Below are 11,340 nucleotides of genomic sequence, written 5' to 3'. Positions count from 1 at the left end.
AAATTTCACTTATAGCCGCCCTGGCATCTCAACATGCGTGCTCCCTCACCGTCATCTTGCATGAACCTTCATCTACAGCGTGCACAAACCTGCAAGCTGAAAGGCATCGTCATTCTATACGAGAGATTAGTGATTCATCTTGGCACTCTTGGAACACAAGGACCTTCATCAGTGGTCTGTGATCTACCATTTGGTCCAGGTCACGCAAACAGGCAATATGCTGGAGCACACACTGCATCCACAGCGGCTACTCAGACATGTGTGTGCTCACCTTGAAAATGACCTAGCCCTATCCATAGCCTTTCCTCGCACTCCGACTTAGTCGTGCAGGTCACCTGTTGCTATCCGACCGGTGACTTCGCTCCCGCGGGCAAATGTCCGCTAGTCCTGCTGATGCTTTGGGCCGTCTGGTGTAAGCCGTCACAAAAGAATTGGCGACAGACGACGACTCGCTATTGCAGCACAAGCATGTAGTGAAACTCTTACAATTTCTGCAAATTGGACAAGAAATGGCTGTATTCAGTAAGCGAATTCGAGGCATATAAACGAAACTTTACTGTGACGAGCAAATTATTTTTACTTCATGGATGCCAATACAACATTATCACCCATTCTTTACTGAAAAACGCGCCGTGAACCTTTTTTTTACTTTGGACCAAAGTCTACAGACATTATCCCGATGTGCGTTCTGCATGTCATCACTTTTCATGGGTGTGGCTGCAAAGTCCCAGGCACCTTCTTCTGCGAGCCAGCACTGGAAGCTGTCAACCACAACTACGAATACGCAGTCGCGTGCGCCCACATCTCACTTCCGTTTGCCGAAATCGAAAGAGATCACGCGTGCTTCCGATCAGAGTGCCCAAAGAAGATCACGTTCGAGCCGTGGCGATGTTGCGTATGCGGCGGAGGCCCCAACGATACGACACTGTGCAAGTTCAAGCTCGAGGAATTACCCGACTTTTTGAAAGATTATAAAGACTCGGAAGGCATGAATGCATGCAATCATAATCTTTGCATGAAGTGCCCAAAATTCCGGTAAGTGTCAAGCGAAAGTCGCTCGAAATCTGGCTGTCGACTTACCATGGTCCTTGATTAGGGAACGGCGGTCTTGTGTCATAGAAAAGAGCAAAAGGCGGCAATCATAGGGAGTGAGTTGGCTCGCATCAGAAACTTTCCATTAAAGGCATGTGTATGTTATGTGATGAGGTTTTTTTTTGGTTTGCATTCTATGGGAGATGTATGTATTTTAGTGATAGAATAGTTCTTGGAGGAAACGTGAAACAGTATAGCCCTCCGTCTCGCATCTTACCCCGATTGCCTACGCGAGCCCCGACATCAGAAGTATAATATTCAAAAAAAAAAAAAAAAAAAAGAAAGAATTTAACGATAAAAGACTTGAGAAGTAGAGCGGCGTGCTTTTTCGTAGTCTAATAAGAAGCTTTGCGGTGGCCTTCATTGTGCCAAAGACTTGGCCGGTGACGGGTGCAGCACAGCTACTTACCCCGATATGTGGGTGACAAGTAAAAGGCCACTCTGCCAGCAAACAGAATAGCATCAAATTTGTAATCGTCTGCATAGAGAAGCAACGCATTTCCGCCTTATCTGTTTCATGCTCTTCTTCGATCAATTGTGCTTTCGTGTTGTGGTTGTTTCATGACGATGCCACTGTGCTTCACAGACCTCTTGGACGACATCTATTACTTGAATCTGAGAAATTTGGACACGGCAGATACTGTTGCTCTATTTTGCTTCTGTAGTCAGCTACATTTAAAATAAATCGTGCCAGAATAGGTACGAGCAACGCTTGACATGCGCTACGCGGGGCTCGCTGCAAAGACTTGCGCAAACTGGTGCGTCGAACAATCTGCAATGGCGCCTCTATGTCCGCGCCCATCTATAATAGGAAGTATGAGTTGGGAAAATTTGGTGTGTAGAAACCTATATATGCAAATCGCGGACAAACATGGAAGTCTTGGTGCTTTCAATGCACTTCTCGACCTCGGCGGCACCGCGAAGGTGAAGCTTCTCAAGGAGCTGAACAACAACCGCTACGAATATCTGCATGCTCAATATAAAACAATATCACTAGCCAAGTCTTTTCCCTTTGAAAAGGCATGCTGTTCTTCTCGAAGTATTCTTACGGTCCGGCGCTGCCAAGGCCATGCCGCCGATCGACGCAACCCATTGCTTGGACCAGTGGCCTCTTGAGTTCACTGCGATGTGCCGCACCCATCGAAGCTGTAGAATGTATCTTTAAAAGCGATGCTAGCTCAACTAAAATACAGAGTGAGAGGGTACCCTAGATTTGGCAGTGATGTGGAATTGTCCAGCCATGAATTTATCGTGCAGATTAGGTGCGACCATGGAAGAAAAAGTCATACCAAGAAACTTGGGTTGAGGTGGAACAGGAGCATGTCAAGTGCAGGAGTATGGTATCGAGATATTTCAGAGCCTCCCCAACTTTGGCATCAAAAGTCAACTTATGCGTCAGTGCGCGTTGGTAGACAGGCACCCTCTGACGTTGCAAATGAGCTCCGGACAAACGAAGCAAAACATACAGCATTTATGCACTATTTCCAAACTACAAATACCTAGAATCGAATACTTGCCGACACACCGGCCTGAAATTAAGCGGGTTGAATGTTGCATCGGGGCTACCGGTTCACCAATAGGTGCCGACATGCCGCTGCGTAAAGCAGAATGCGACAGCATTGCACTTGTTCTTTGTGGTAAATCGACCTGGCATGTACACCTGTATGGTGGGTATTTTCACATTATTGACATGATCACGGAGGTACGGCTCAATAACGACGCTAAACCAGCCTTTAAACCAAAAGGATGCATCAGTGAAGAGACCATCCTCTCGTACATTAGAGCTCGCCATGCCATCATCTGTGAAAAGCAAATGATATTGCGCAATAGGGTAGCCATGAATTTTGCATCATACTGAACGCCACCCCCACAAATGATGCTCGACTCAGCACTGAACTCAAAGTTTGGAGGAACACGACCATCACAGGCGAGGTTATAAGCCACAAGAAAGCCACAAGAACTACATCACAAAGCATAATTCATTGAGAAGCACCCAGCGAGCAAGTAAAAGGATACAACTTCAATCATCAGACAGGCCATATCCTCCTTTATGTACATAGACATACTTTACCCGATTCAATACTCACCTCTCAGTTCAGACTTGCCAGCCTCTTATCAGGAGTCCATTTTTTTTTCTTCTTGATAAACCAAATTCATTACAAATTACGGATTAGAAATGCAGAAATAGGGTCTTCTAATCGCGAGAGGACCCTCTCCATTCTTCTTATCATGCCCCTTCTTTTAAAAAAAATTCTTTTCCACTTTTGGAGACGTACGCGACTCGCGCGCCACTTTAGCCAGGGGGAAAAATCTTATTTTTTTGACGCTCAAAAAGCCATCACTAAAACAGTGTCGCGACTAAGCCACCAAGAATTGTTGACAGCCATTATAGCTTGTTCTGCCGACATAAAAGTCAATATTTGTCCAGTTTCTTCACAGCCAGGCTCCAAATAGTATATAAACCCTGCCTCTTCCCGTCGAGACAGCAGTCCCATCACACACAACACTTAACACACACAAGACAAACAATACACACAATACACACGCAATACACACACATGCAAGCACACACAAGCAATTATCCCAATCGACACTGGAAACGTTGACCTCAATATCCTCTCCAGAATGTCTTCCGCTCAGGAAATCAGCACCCCTTGCACTTACTCTGAGAGTCGCCGCACTTCTGCGTCGTCAGCCAGCGGCGTCGCTTCATTGACCTCGTCAACCGAGAACGTCACAGAGCTCAAACCTGACATGACCACCCATGTCTGGGTATCTCAGAATCCAAACCACCCTCTTCCAGCATACGCCCGGGACTATCCCAAACCTACTGGCGAAATCAACATTGACGAGGCTCTCAACCGCAAGCCCGGCCGATGGACCTTTCGCGGCACCGTTGAGGCAGGCCTGAAGAAACAGCCTCGCTCTATCATCACCGAGGTCAGCAAAGAGGAAGCTTATGCCGCGGCTAAGGCGTCGCTCCTTGAGACTGCTGCGCAAATGAATGCGGCCAAGTCCAAATAGTGGTGGATGGAGACGGATGTTTGAAGCACTTTCTTTTGTTAATCAGATGCGAACATGATACCCCATAATGAGCAGCGCAGGATAGACTGAGGGAGTTGGAATAGTTGTTATATTAAATAGTTACTGGTTGCCAAGACATCATTGGAGATGATGCGGCAAATGTAACTTGAATCAAAGCAGTATACTCATATACGAGCAGCGAGAGTGAATCCATAAGTTACGGAGCCAATGAACACGGCAAGATTGAGCAGAGACGAAATGCCGTGAAGAATGCCGAAACGCTTGCTGAGTGCCTTCATTTCGTCCGAGTGAGGACCCTCTTCGTACCACTGCTTGCCGTCTCGCTTGGCTGTAGCATAATTAGCAGACGTTCTGTAGATTGTTCGACCGTACAAACCTTGACCTTGGCGCTGCTTCATGACTTCCTTTGATGCTGGCAGCAGCACGGCGAGGTTCAGCGCACCGGAAACAAACATGGTGGCGATGGGGACCAGAGAACCCCATCTGTTGGACTCATGGAACAGGGTAGAGATGCCATTGGGCGTAGCGAGGAGGGTACTTCCGGGGAATGTAAGCGCCAGGATAGCGGGAAGCGCCGTTTGAAGGCTAAAGTAGATCGGGAACTCCTTGGACTGGATTGCGGAAAAGACGGGACGCTCGACGTTTTTGAACAAGATGGGGCTGTTTACAAAGGTCTAACGGCTGAGTTAGCTTCAATGTCGGTTCTTGTCAATCGTGACTACGAGGACAAACATGGAAGAAGGATGTGCCAAGAAGAGTGCCGTAGCTGCCGAACCAAGGTTAGCACAGTGACATCATGGGCGAGGCACCAACTTACGCAAGAATGTGGTACGGCGCCGCAGACGTGATGATTGAGCCAGCCATGTTGAAAGAGTATAAGAATAAGTAAACTTTGAGGAAATTATCATAAAAGGACGAGTCAATAGGATGCTGATGCAAGGTTCGGATAATGAGGTGACAATTATGCCGAGGATGCATCACGTGCATTCGCGATGGTAGCGCGTTTGACCTCTTTATTTCAGGTGGTCCCTGATTGGTGTTGTGTCTGCGCGCATCTGGCAGTCCCCACACCTTCTGCCTAATGCCAGGCGTCGTCTCGCTCACAGCCATCTCTAATACTAAAGCAAGTTGTCTTTTCTGATCGTCCGGGATTTGTATGGCTATAAGTCTGGTAAATATCTGTGTCTAGCTGTTTTTCTTCCAAATCGGCAATCATGGCGGACAAGGAAGCGACCGTTTTCATCCTCGACCTTGGCGCGTCGATGGGCAAGTCTCACAGCGGCCGCAGTGAATCTGACTTGGACTGGAGCATGCGCTATGTTTGGGACAAAATTACCGACATTGTATCTGCGAACCGAAAGACATTGTGTATTGGCGCAGTTGGCTTGAGGACTGATGGAACTATGAACAAGCTGATGGACGAGGACGGTTACGACAACATCTCCGTGCTGCAGGAGCTTGGACCAATGACCATGACATCTCTCAAGACTCTACAGACGAGTATCAAACCGAGCAAAACGTTTGATGGAGACGCCATTTCCGCTATTGTTGTCGCTGTTGACATGATTGATACTTTCACCAAGAAGCTCAAATGGAATCGCAAGATTGTCATGATCACTGATGCGCAAAGCGGCATTGACCCTGACGATATCGGGGATATTGCTCACAAAATCAACGACTCCAACATTCATCTAACTGTCCTGTAAGTAGTTCTCACAATTGGCATAGTTCGATGCTAATTGGTCAGTGGCGTGGATTTTGACGATCCCGAATATGGCTACAAGGAAGAAAATAAATCTCCAGCCAAGGTACGAGGAAAGAGCGAGTCACTCAATGTTGCTTGAAACTGAAATCACTAGGCGGAGAATGAGAAAACACTCAAAGCCTTGACCGATCAATGCACCGACAGTGTCTTCGCATCCATTGTGGAGGCCATTGACGAGATCGACACCCCTCGTGTAAAACAGGTCAAACCGTATAAGAGTTATGACGGCACCTTGGTCCTTGGTGATCCGGATAAATTCCCGTTCGCCATGAGCATCAATGTCGAACGCTATTTCAAGACACATCTGGCCCGGCAAATGACAGCCAGCACTGTGGTGCTCAAGTCTGAGTCAGGAGGGACACAATCTACACAAACTTTGGAGGAGGAGCCCATAAATGACGTCGAATTTTCGGCCGTCAAACAGGCGAGAACATACAAAGTCAATGCACCTGATGCACCTGGAGGCAAAAAGGATGTCGAGTTTGAATCCCTGGCCAAAGGCTTCGAATATGGAAGAACCGCCGTGCACATCAGCGAGTCGGAGCACAACATCACAAAGCTCGAGACAATAAAGAGTTTCTCCATAGTTGGATTCATTCCGTGGGAAAAATACGAGCCTTTTCTAAGTATGGGTGAAGTATGTGTTACCCATGCCAAGAAGTTTGATGAGAAGTCTGAGCTGGCCATGTCTTCGCTTGTCTGGGGCCTCAATGAGCTTGAGTCGTATGCGATTGCTCGACTCGTCACCAAAGATGGTAAAGACCCAACTCTAGTGCTTCTTGCTCCTGGTCTCGAGCCTGAGCTAGAATGTCTCTATGACGTTCCCCTCCCTTTTGCTGAAGACATCAGGGCGTATAAATTCCCTCCGTTAGACAAAGTTGTCACCGTGACAGGGCAAACACTGACTACACACCGCTTATTACCAACGGAAGAGCTCACAGAAGCCATGGGAGAGTACGTTGATGCGATGGACCTGGACTCGTACGGAATGGATGAGAACGGGTAAGCACATTGCTGTGGCTAACAGTAATGCCGTGCTAACCTTGATAGTGAACCGGCCGAATTTGCGCCTTTTGACGAAACCTACAATCCAGTCATCCACCGCATAAATAATGTTGTCAAACAGCGGGCAGTACATCCCGATCAGCCGATTGATGACATTCCTTCGATACTACTCCGATACGCCAACCCTCCACAGGATTTGATCGATCGAGTGCAAGATCGCATAGAAGATCTTATCAAGGAGGCCGATGTCAAGAAAGGTATGCGTAAATGTAAACACTCTGTTGGCCACGCTGACTATCAAATAGTACCTCCGAAAGCAAAAGGAAGACGCAACAAGGAAGCCGTCAAGCCGCTTTCCGGCCTTGACGTGGATGCACTGCTTGGAGAGGACAGCAAAGGCCAAATCACACCCGAGAATGCCGTGCCTGATTTCAAGCGTGCCATGGCAACATCGGAGGAGATTTCGGATATTCAAAGCGCTGCCAAGCAAATGGGAGGAATCATTGAGTCACTAGTCACGGACAGCTTCGGTGACTCGAAATATGCTCGAGCTGTTGAGTGTATCGGGGTAATGCGGGAAGAGCTGATCAATATGGAGGAGCCCGAAATGTACAATAGCTTCGTGCGGGAGCTCAAAAAGAGTCTTCTGTCCGGCACCCTTGGCGGCGACAGGCGAGACTTTTGGTTCAAGCTGCGCTGGTCGCGCCTGGGGTTGATCGAGCAGAGCCAGTTGGACACTTCCAAAGTCACGGCCGAGGAAGCAGACGAGGTAAGTAAACAAACTAGTTTGTAGAATTCGTGCTCAAGCAAATACTAACTGCTGTTCTAGTTTTACAAGTCTAGATAGCGTTGTAGATGAAACATGACCAATGGCACTTGAATGGAAACGTGCCTTGCTGCCTGAATGGCACGGCACAGTGTTTGTAGTGAAAAGTCACTTGCGCATCACAGTCGCACAATTGCCGACCCGCAACATCTCGATTTGACATTGCGTAAAATCGAGCAGCATTCGCACTATGCTTTGTCTTTTCTCATGATTGCCCAAGATACCTCAAGATACCTCGAGATACCCCGAGAATGTCAGCCTTTTTAGATATGGAATTGCGCCTGAAGGAGTTAGAGTCGATTCTTGGGCAGCCAATATTTCTGGCCAAGCACGCAGAAGAGAAACCGGAATGTTTGCCTGAGCACAAGCGCGAGCACGAGGGGCCTGGAGTGGTACAGAAGCAAGAGGGGGAGATTTTCTCCTCGAAGAATACCATCGATCGTACGACGCCGCAAGATGCTCTTGCATTGCCTGAGTTTGAGGAGCTCGACGAGATGGGCAAGTATTCTGATTCGGTCCCGTTTTCTCGGCTCAAAGCACAAGATTTGAGCGATGAAAATATGCCATTCTGCCCGTGGAAGCTCGTCAAGAGCTACGCGGACTGCTACACCGGCAAGGGAAATCGCGAGCGGGTACTTATTTTTTTCAAGTGTCCGAATAGTCGCTCTCTGCTAACGTGAGGGCTAGGTTCGACCCTTCTTCAATGATGCCTTGAACATCCGGGATTGGGACTTGTAGGCAGAATTACCCATGTTGGCCTTTTCTTGAGCAACGTCTTCTAACCAGAGTGCGATCCAGCTTCTACATCCGCGACACTCGCGACCCTAAAAAGGCGCATCTGCTCGTCCCGACGAGGCAAATCCAAAACTTCCTTGGCTTCATCAACCGCAGCCTCAGTACCCAGCTTGCCGTTCCCAGAGGCCCGCCCGGACGTTCCTTTTACCTGCGCTTCACTGGCTGCGGACCGTTTCGCCCGCGCTACCTGCTGCACCATGCGCGTGCCGCGCCCGCCGACGCTATCACCGCGGCGGCGACGAGCAGCGGCTTCGACATGGAGGACCCGCGTACGTGGCCCAAGGACGACGACGCCAACGAGAATGCGCTCAACAGGCTCGAAACGGACGCGGGGGCGCTGCTCAACGCCAACATGGCGCTGCTGCGCCGCGACCCAACCGAGCGCGCCAAGTTGACGGCGGGCGAGCGCTTCGAGCAGCGCAAGGAGCAGCGCAGCAAGGAGATGCAGGCTATGTTTCGCCATCTCCAGCTGAAGAACGGCCTGATTGAAAAGGAGTCGGACGTGGTGTTCTTCTGCGTCGACGTGGAAGCGCTTGAGACGGCGCCAGGCATAATCTCCGAGATCGGCATCGCCGTGCTCGACATGCAGCGCGTGCGAGACGAGTCTCCCGGAAACCGAGGCAGAGATTGGTGGCCGATGATTGAGGCACACCATTTGCGCATCAAGGAGTACGCAGGCTTGGTCAACTATCGCTACGTCCAAGGCTGCCCAGATCATTTTCAATTTGGGTACGTTTGAACCTCTGATGCTTACGAGTCCCTTTCCCAACTACTGACACGCCGCACTGCAGCGAAAGCACGTTTCCGAGCAGGAGCGAGGCCCGCGAGGCCATCCGGGCCATCCTGCGCCCGTATCTTGACCAGAACCGTCGCATCGTTATTGCCGGTCACGACGTGCGGCAGGATGTCAACTACCTGGAGCACATTGGCTTCGACCTCAAGCACGAGACAAAGTGTGCCGGCACGGTGGACTTGCAGGTGCTGTACCAGGTCTGGCAGAAGACGGACACGTCGCGCTCGCTATCCACCGTGCTCGACGAGCTGGGCTTCGAGTACAGCTATCTGCACAATGCCGGCAACGACGCTGTGCAGACCCTACGCGCGGTGATTGGCGTGACTTTTGCCGAGACAGAGGCCGAGTCGCCCGCCTAAACAAGGAAGACGACGTGTGGGAGACTAGGGCCGCCGACCATGAGGAGAGAATCTTTCCAGTCTCTCGAGACCAGTTGCTTTTTTATTCAGTTGGTAGCCTTGCTAGATGTGTTTGTCATATGTTATACAGAATTATTACTCGAGCCGTCTATTCCATCACAGTAATGTGACTGACTCCCTGCACACATCCGTTGTGCAGAGATCCTTTGTTTGTCTCTTCTTTTCCCTCTTTCAAATCATGCCAAAATGGGACGCCATCGCTATGAAGGGAGATGTAATATACAAAGGGGCGTGTATCGGTCGTTGCGTTCAAGTTTCGAAAGTCGTTGAAGTGCTGATCCTCAAGCGGTGCCTTGCCTCGAGCAATCTCTACCCAGCGACCGTCCGCTCATGTTTTTTTTTTCGTGTGCGCTATACAGTAGATTGAACAAACGCCCTCATACATGTTTGTCGAGTAGTTCCTTGGCCTCGTTGACCTTGGTGGCTAGGTACGGGCTACCGCCGCGATCGGGATGGTTGAGTAGCATGAGAGTTCGGTGCGCCTTGCGGACCTTTTCCTTGGTGAGAGAGCGCTCGCTGCGAAGACAAAAAAAAAAAGCCGTCAGCATAGTTTCTGGCACAAATAAAACGTCTGGCTGAAGAAATTGTGCCAGCGGTCAAAAGAGCTTACTTGAGAGACAGGACGAGGGTAGCCTCCTTCTTGGTCATCTTTTGCTCAAAGCCACCTTTGTAAAAAGCCTTGCCCATGGCTCCAACACCACCGCGCGAGCGGCGCCATGCGACGAGACCAGCACGGCCCTAGATTTGAAAGAGCATTGTCAGTATTCTTCATCTCCGATTCTGTGGCCCGCCAAGGTCGGTAGTTCGTGTTGGTCGCGAGCTCTGCCAACACTTTGGCCAGCGGTGGTTTGCGCAAGCCAGAGAGAGGGCAGCGGAGCGCATCAGGGAAAGAGGAAAAACCTACGAGGAAAGCGGCGACGGCGGCACCAGCGCCGATGGCAAACACGGAAGCCATTGTGATATGGTCGGGTATGTGATGGAATGGGAGACCAGTTGGAGTTTTGAGTCGTCGATGGCTTCGAGAATCTGGTTGCGCGCGCAGAGCGAATTTGACTGGGCCGCCTTTTTTTTCTGGTTTGGGTCGGGAGATGTCGGCGTCTCGGCGCTCCGGAGAAACCACCTCCGATGAGGCGTACGCCTTCGCCAGCGCAGGACCAAAGCATGAAGAACAGGCGACATGAAAAACAATAAAAAATGGTATTGAAGTGATCTGGACTTCTGTCTATCTTTCTATAATATTTATGCGTAAAATCTCAAAGGGGTATTAATGGAGCACTTTGCTGCAAAAGTCGTAAAAGAGAGTGCCCGTCGCTGCATGTATTTTCGAGGAAAGAGGGTGTTCTTGCTGCTGCTGCTGTCGTGGCCAGGTTCAAATCGACTAGGATGCGAAATGAATCTCGCCAATGAACCGAGACACTTTTCACGGACGACATTGAAGGCGCGCGGACCACTCTGCGGTGCCTACTTGATCGAACCTCGCGCTGAACGGCCACGGGGCCAGTAGTGCTGGCTCTGGCGCATTCTGCTGCGTGCACGGCTCGATCGCTCTAATGCACCTCATCACACCGCCAAAAGTAGGCAGCGCAGGTGTATTGCGGGC

The 11,340-nt window shown here is 49.8% G+C and overlaps 6 protein-coding genes across 6 annotated transcripts; 4 read left to right on the top strand and 2 right to left on the bottom strand.

Moving 5' to 3' along the window:
- Positions 1–679: 679 nt before the first annotated feature.
- On the top strand, positions 680–1,347 carry BBA_05974 (uncharacterized protein; the record flags this gene model as incomplete). Its single annotated transcript, XM_008601071.1, has 3 exons — positions 680–1,035; positions 1,120–1,189; positions 1,285–1,347. The coding sequence occupies 3 exons, from the start codon at positions 680–682 to the stop codon at positions 1,345–1,347; spliced, it is 489 nt and encodes a 162-aa protein (XP_008599293.1).
- A 2,370-nt stretch (positions 1,348–3,717) lies between these two features.
- On the top strand, positions 3,718–4,116 carry BBA_05973 (uncharacterized protein; the record flags this gene model as incomplete). The annotated part of the gene is made up of 1 exon (XM_008601070.1): positions 3,718–4,116. One exon carries the CDS (start codon positions 3,718–3,720, stop codon positions 4,114–4,116), a length of 399 nt encoding a protein of 132 aa, XP_008599292.1.
- A 185-nt stretch (positions 4,117–4,301) lies between these two features.
- On the bottom strand, positions 4,302–5,001 carry BBA_05972 (uncharacterized protein; the record flags this gene model as incomplete). The annotated part of the gene is made up of 4 exons (XM_008601069.1): positions 4,302–4,465; positions 4,514–4,811; positions 4,870–4,903; positions 4,955–5,001. The coding sequence occupies 4 exons, from the start codon at positions 4,999–5,001 to the stop codon at positions 4,302–4,304; spliced, it is 543 nt and encodes a 180-aa protein (XP_008599291.1).
- Positions 5,002–5,351: 350 nt separating this feature from the next.
- BBA_05971 (Ku family DNA helicase, putative) lies at positions 5,352–7,754 on the top strand (the record flags this gene model as incomplete). The annotated part of the gene is made up of 6 exons (XM_008601068.1): positions 5,352–5,839; positions 5,885–5,945; positions 5,997–6,904; positions 6,953–7,164; positions 7,213–7,676; positions 7,737–7,754. 6 exons carry the CDS (start codon positions 5,352–5,354, stop codon positions 7,752–7,754), a joined length of 2,151 nt encoding a protein of 716 aa, XP_008599290.1.
- Positions 7,755–7,984: 230 nt separating this feature from the next.
- On the top strand, positions 7,985–9,680 carry BBA_05970 (QDE-2-interacting protein; the record flags this gene model as incomplete). The annotated part of the gene is made up of 4 exons (XM_008601067.1): positions 7,985–8,365; positions 8,421–8,467; positions 8,532–9,257; positions 9,320–9,680. The coding sequence occupies 4 exons, from the start codon at positions 7,985–7,987 to the stop codon at positions 9,678–9,680; spliced, it is 1,515 nt and encodes a 504-aa protein (XP_008599289.1).
- A 437-nt stretch (positions 9,681–10,117) lies between these two features.
- Positions 10,118–10,695, bottom strand: BBA_05969 (mitochondrial import inner membrane translocase subunit tim-14; the record flags this gene model as incomplete). The annotated part of the gene is made up of 3 exons (XM_008601066.1): positions 10,118–10,256; positions 10,351–10,478; positions 10,645–10,695. 3 exons carry the CDS (start codon positions 10,693–10,695, stop codon positions 10,118–10,120), a joined length of 318 nt encoding a protein of 105 aa, XP_008599288.1.
- Positions 10,696–11,340: the final 645 nt, after the last annotated feature.

The sequence above is a fragment of the Beauveria bassiana genome, assembly GCF_000280675.1.
Source record: "Beauveria bassiana ARSEF 2860 unplaced genomic scaffold BBA_S00016, whole genome shotgun sequence".
Taxonomy (NCBI): Eukaryota; Fungi; Ascomycota; class Sordariomycetes; order Hypocreales; family Cordycipitaceae; genus Beauveria; species Beauveria bassiana.
The sequence above is the reverse complement of the archived record's forward strand: the minus strand, read 5'-3'. Positions and strand labels throughout refer to the sequence as shown.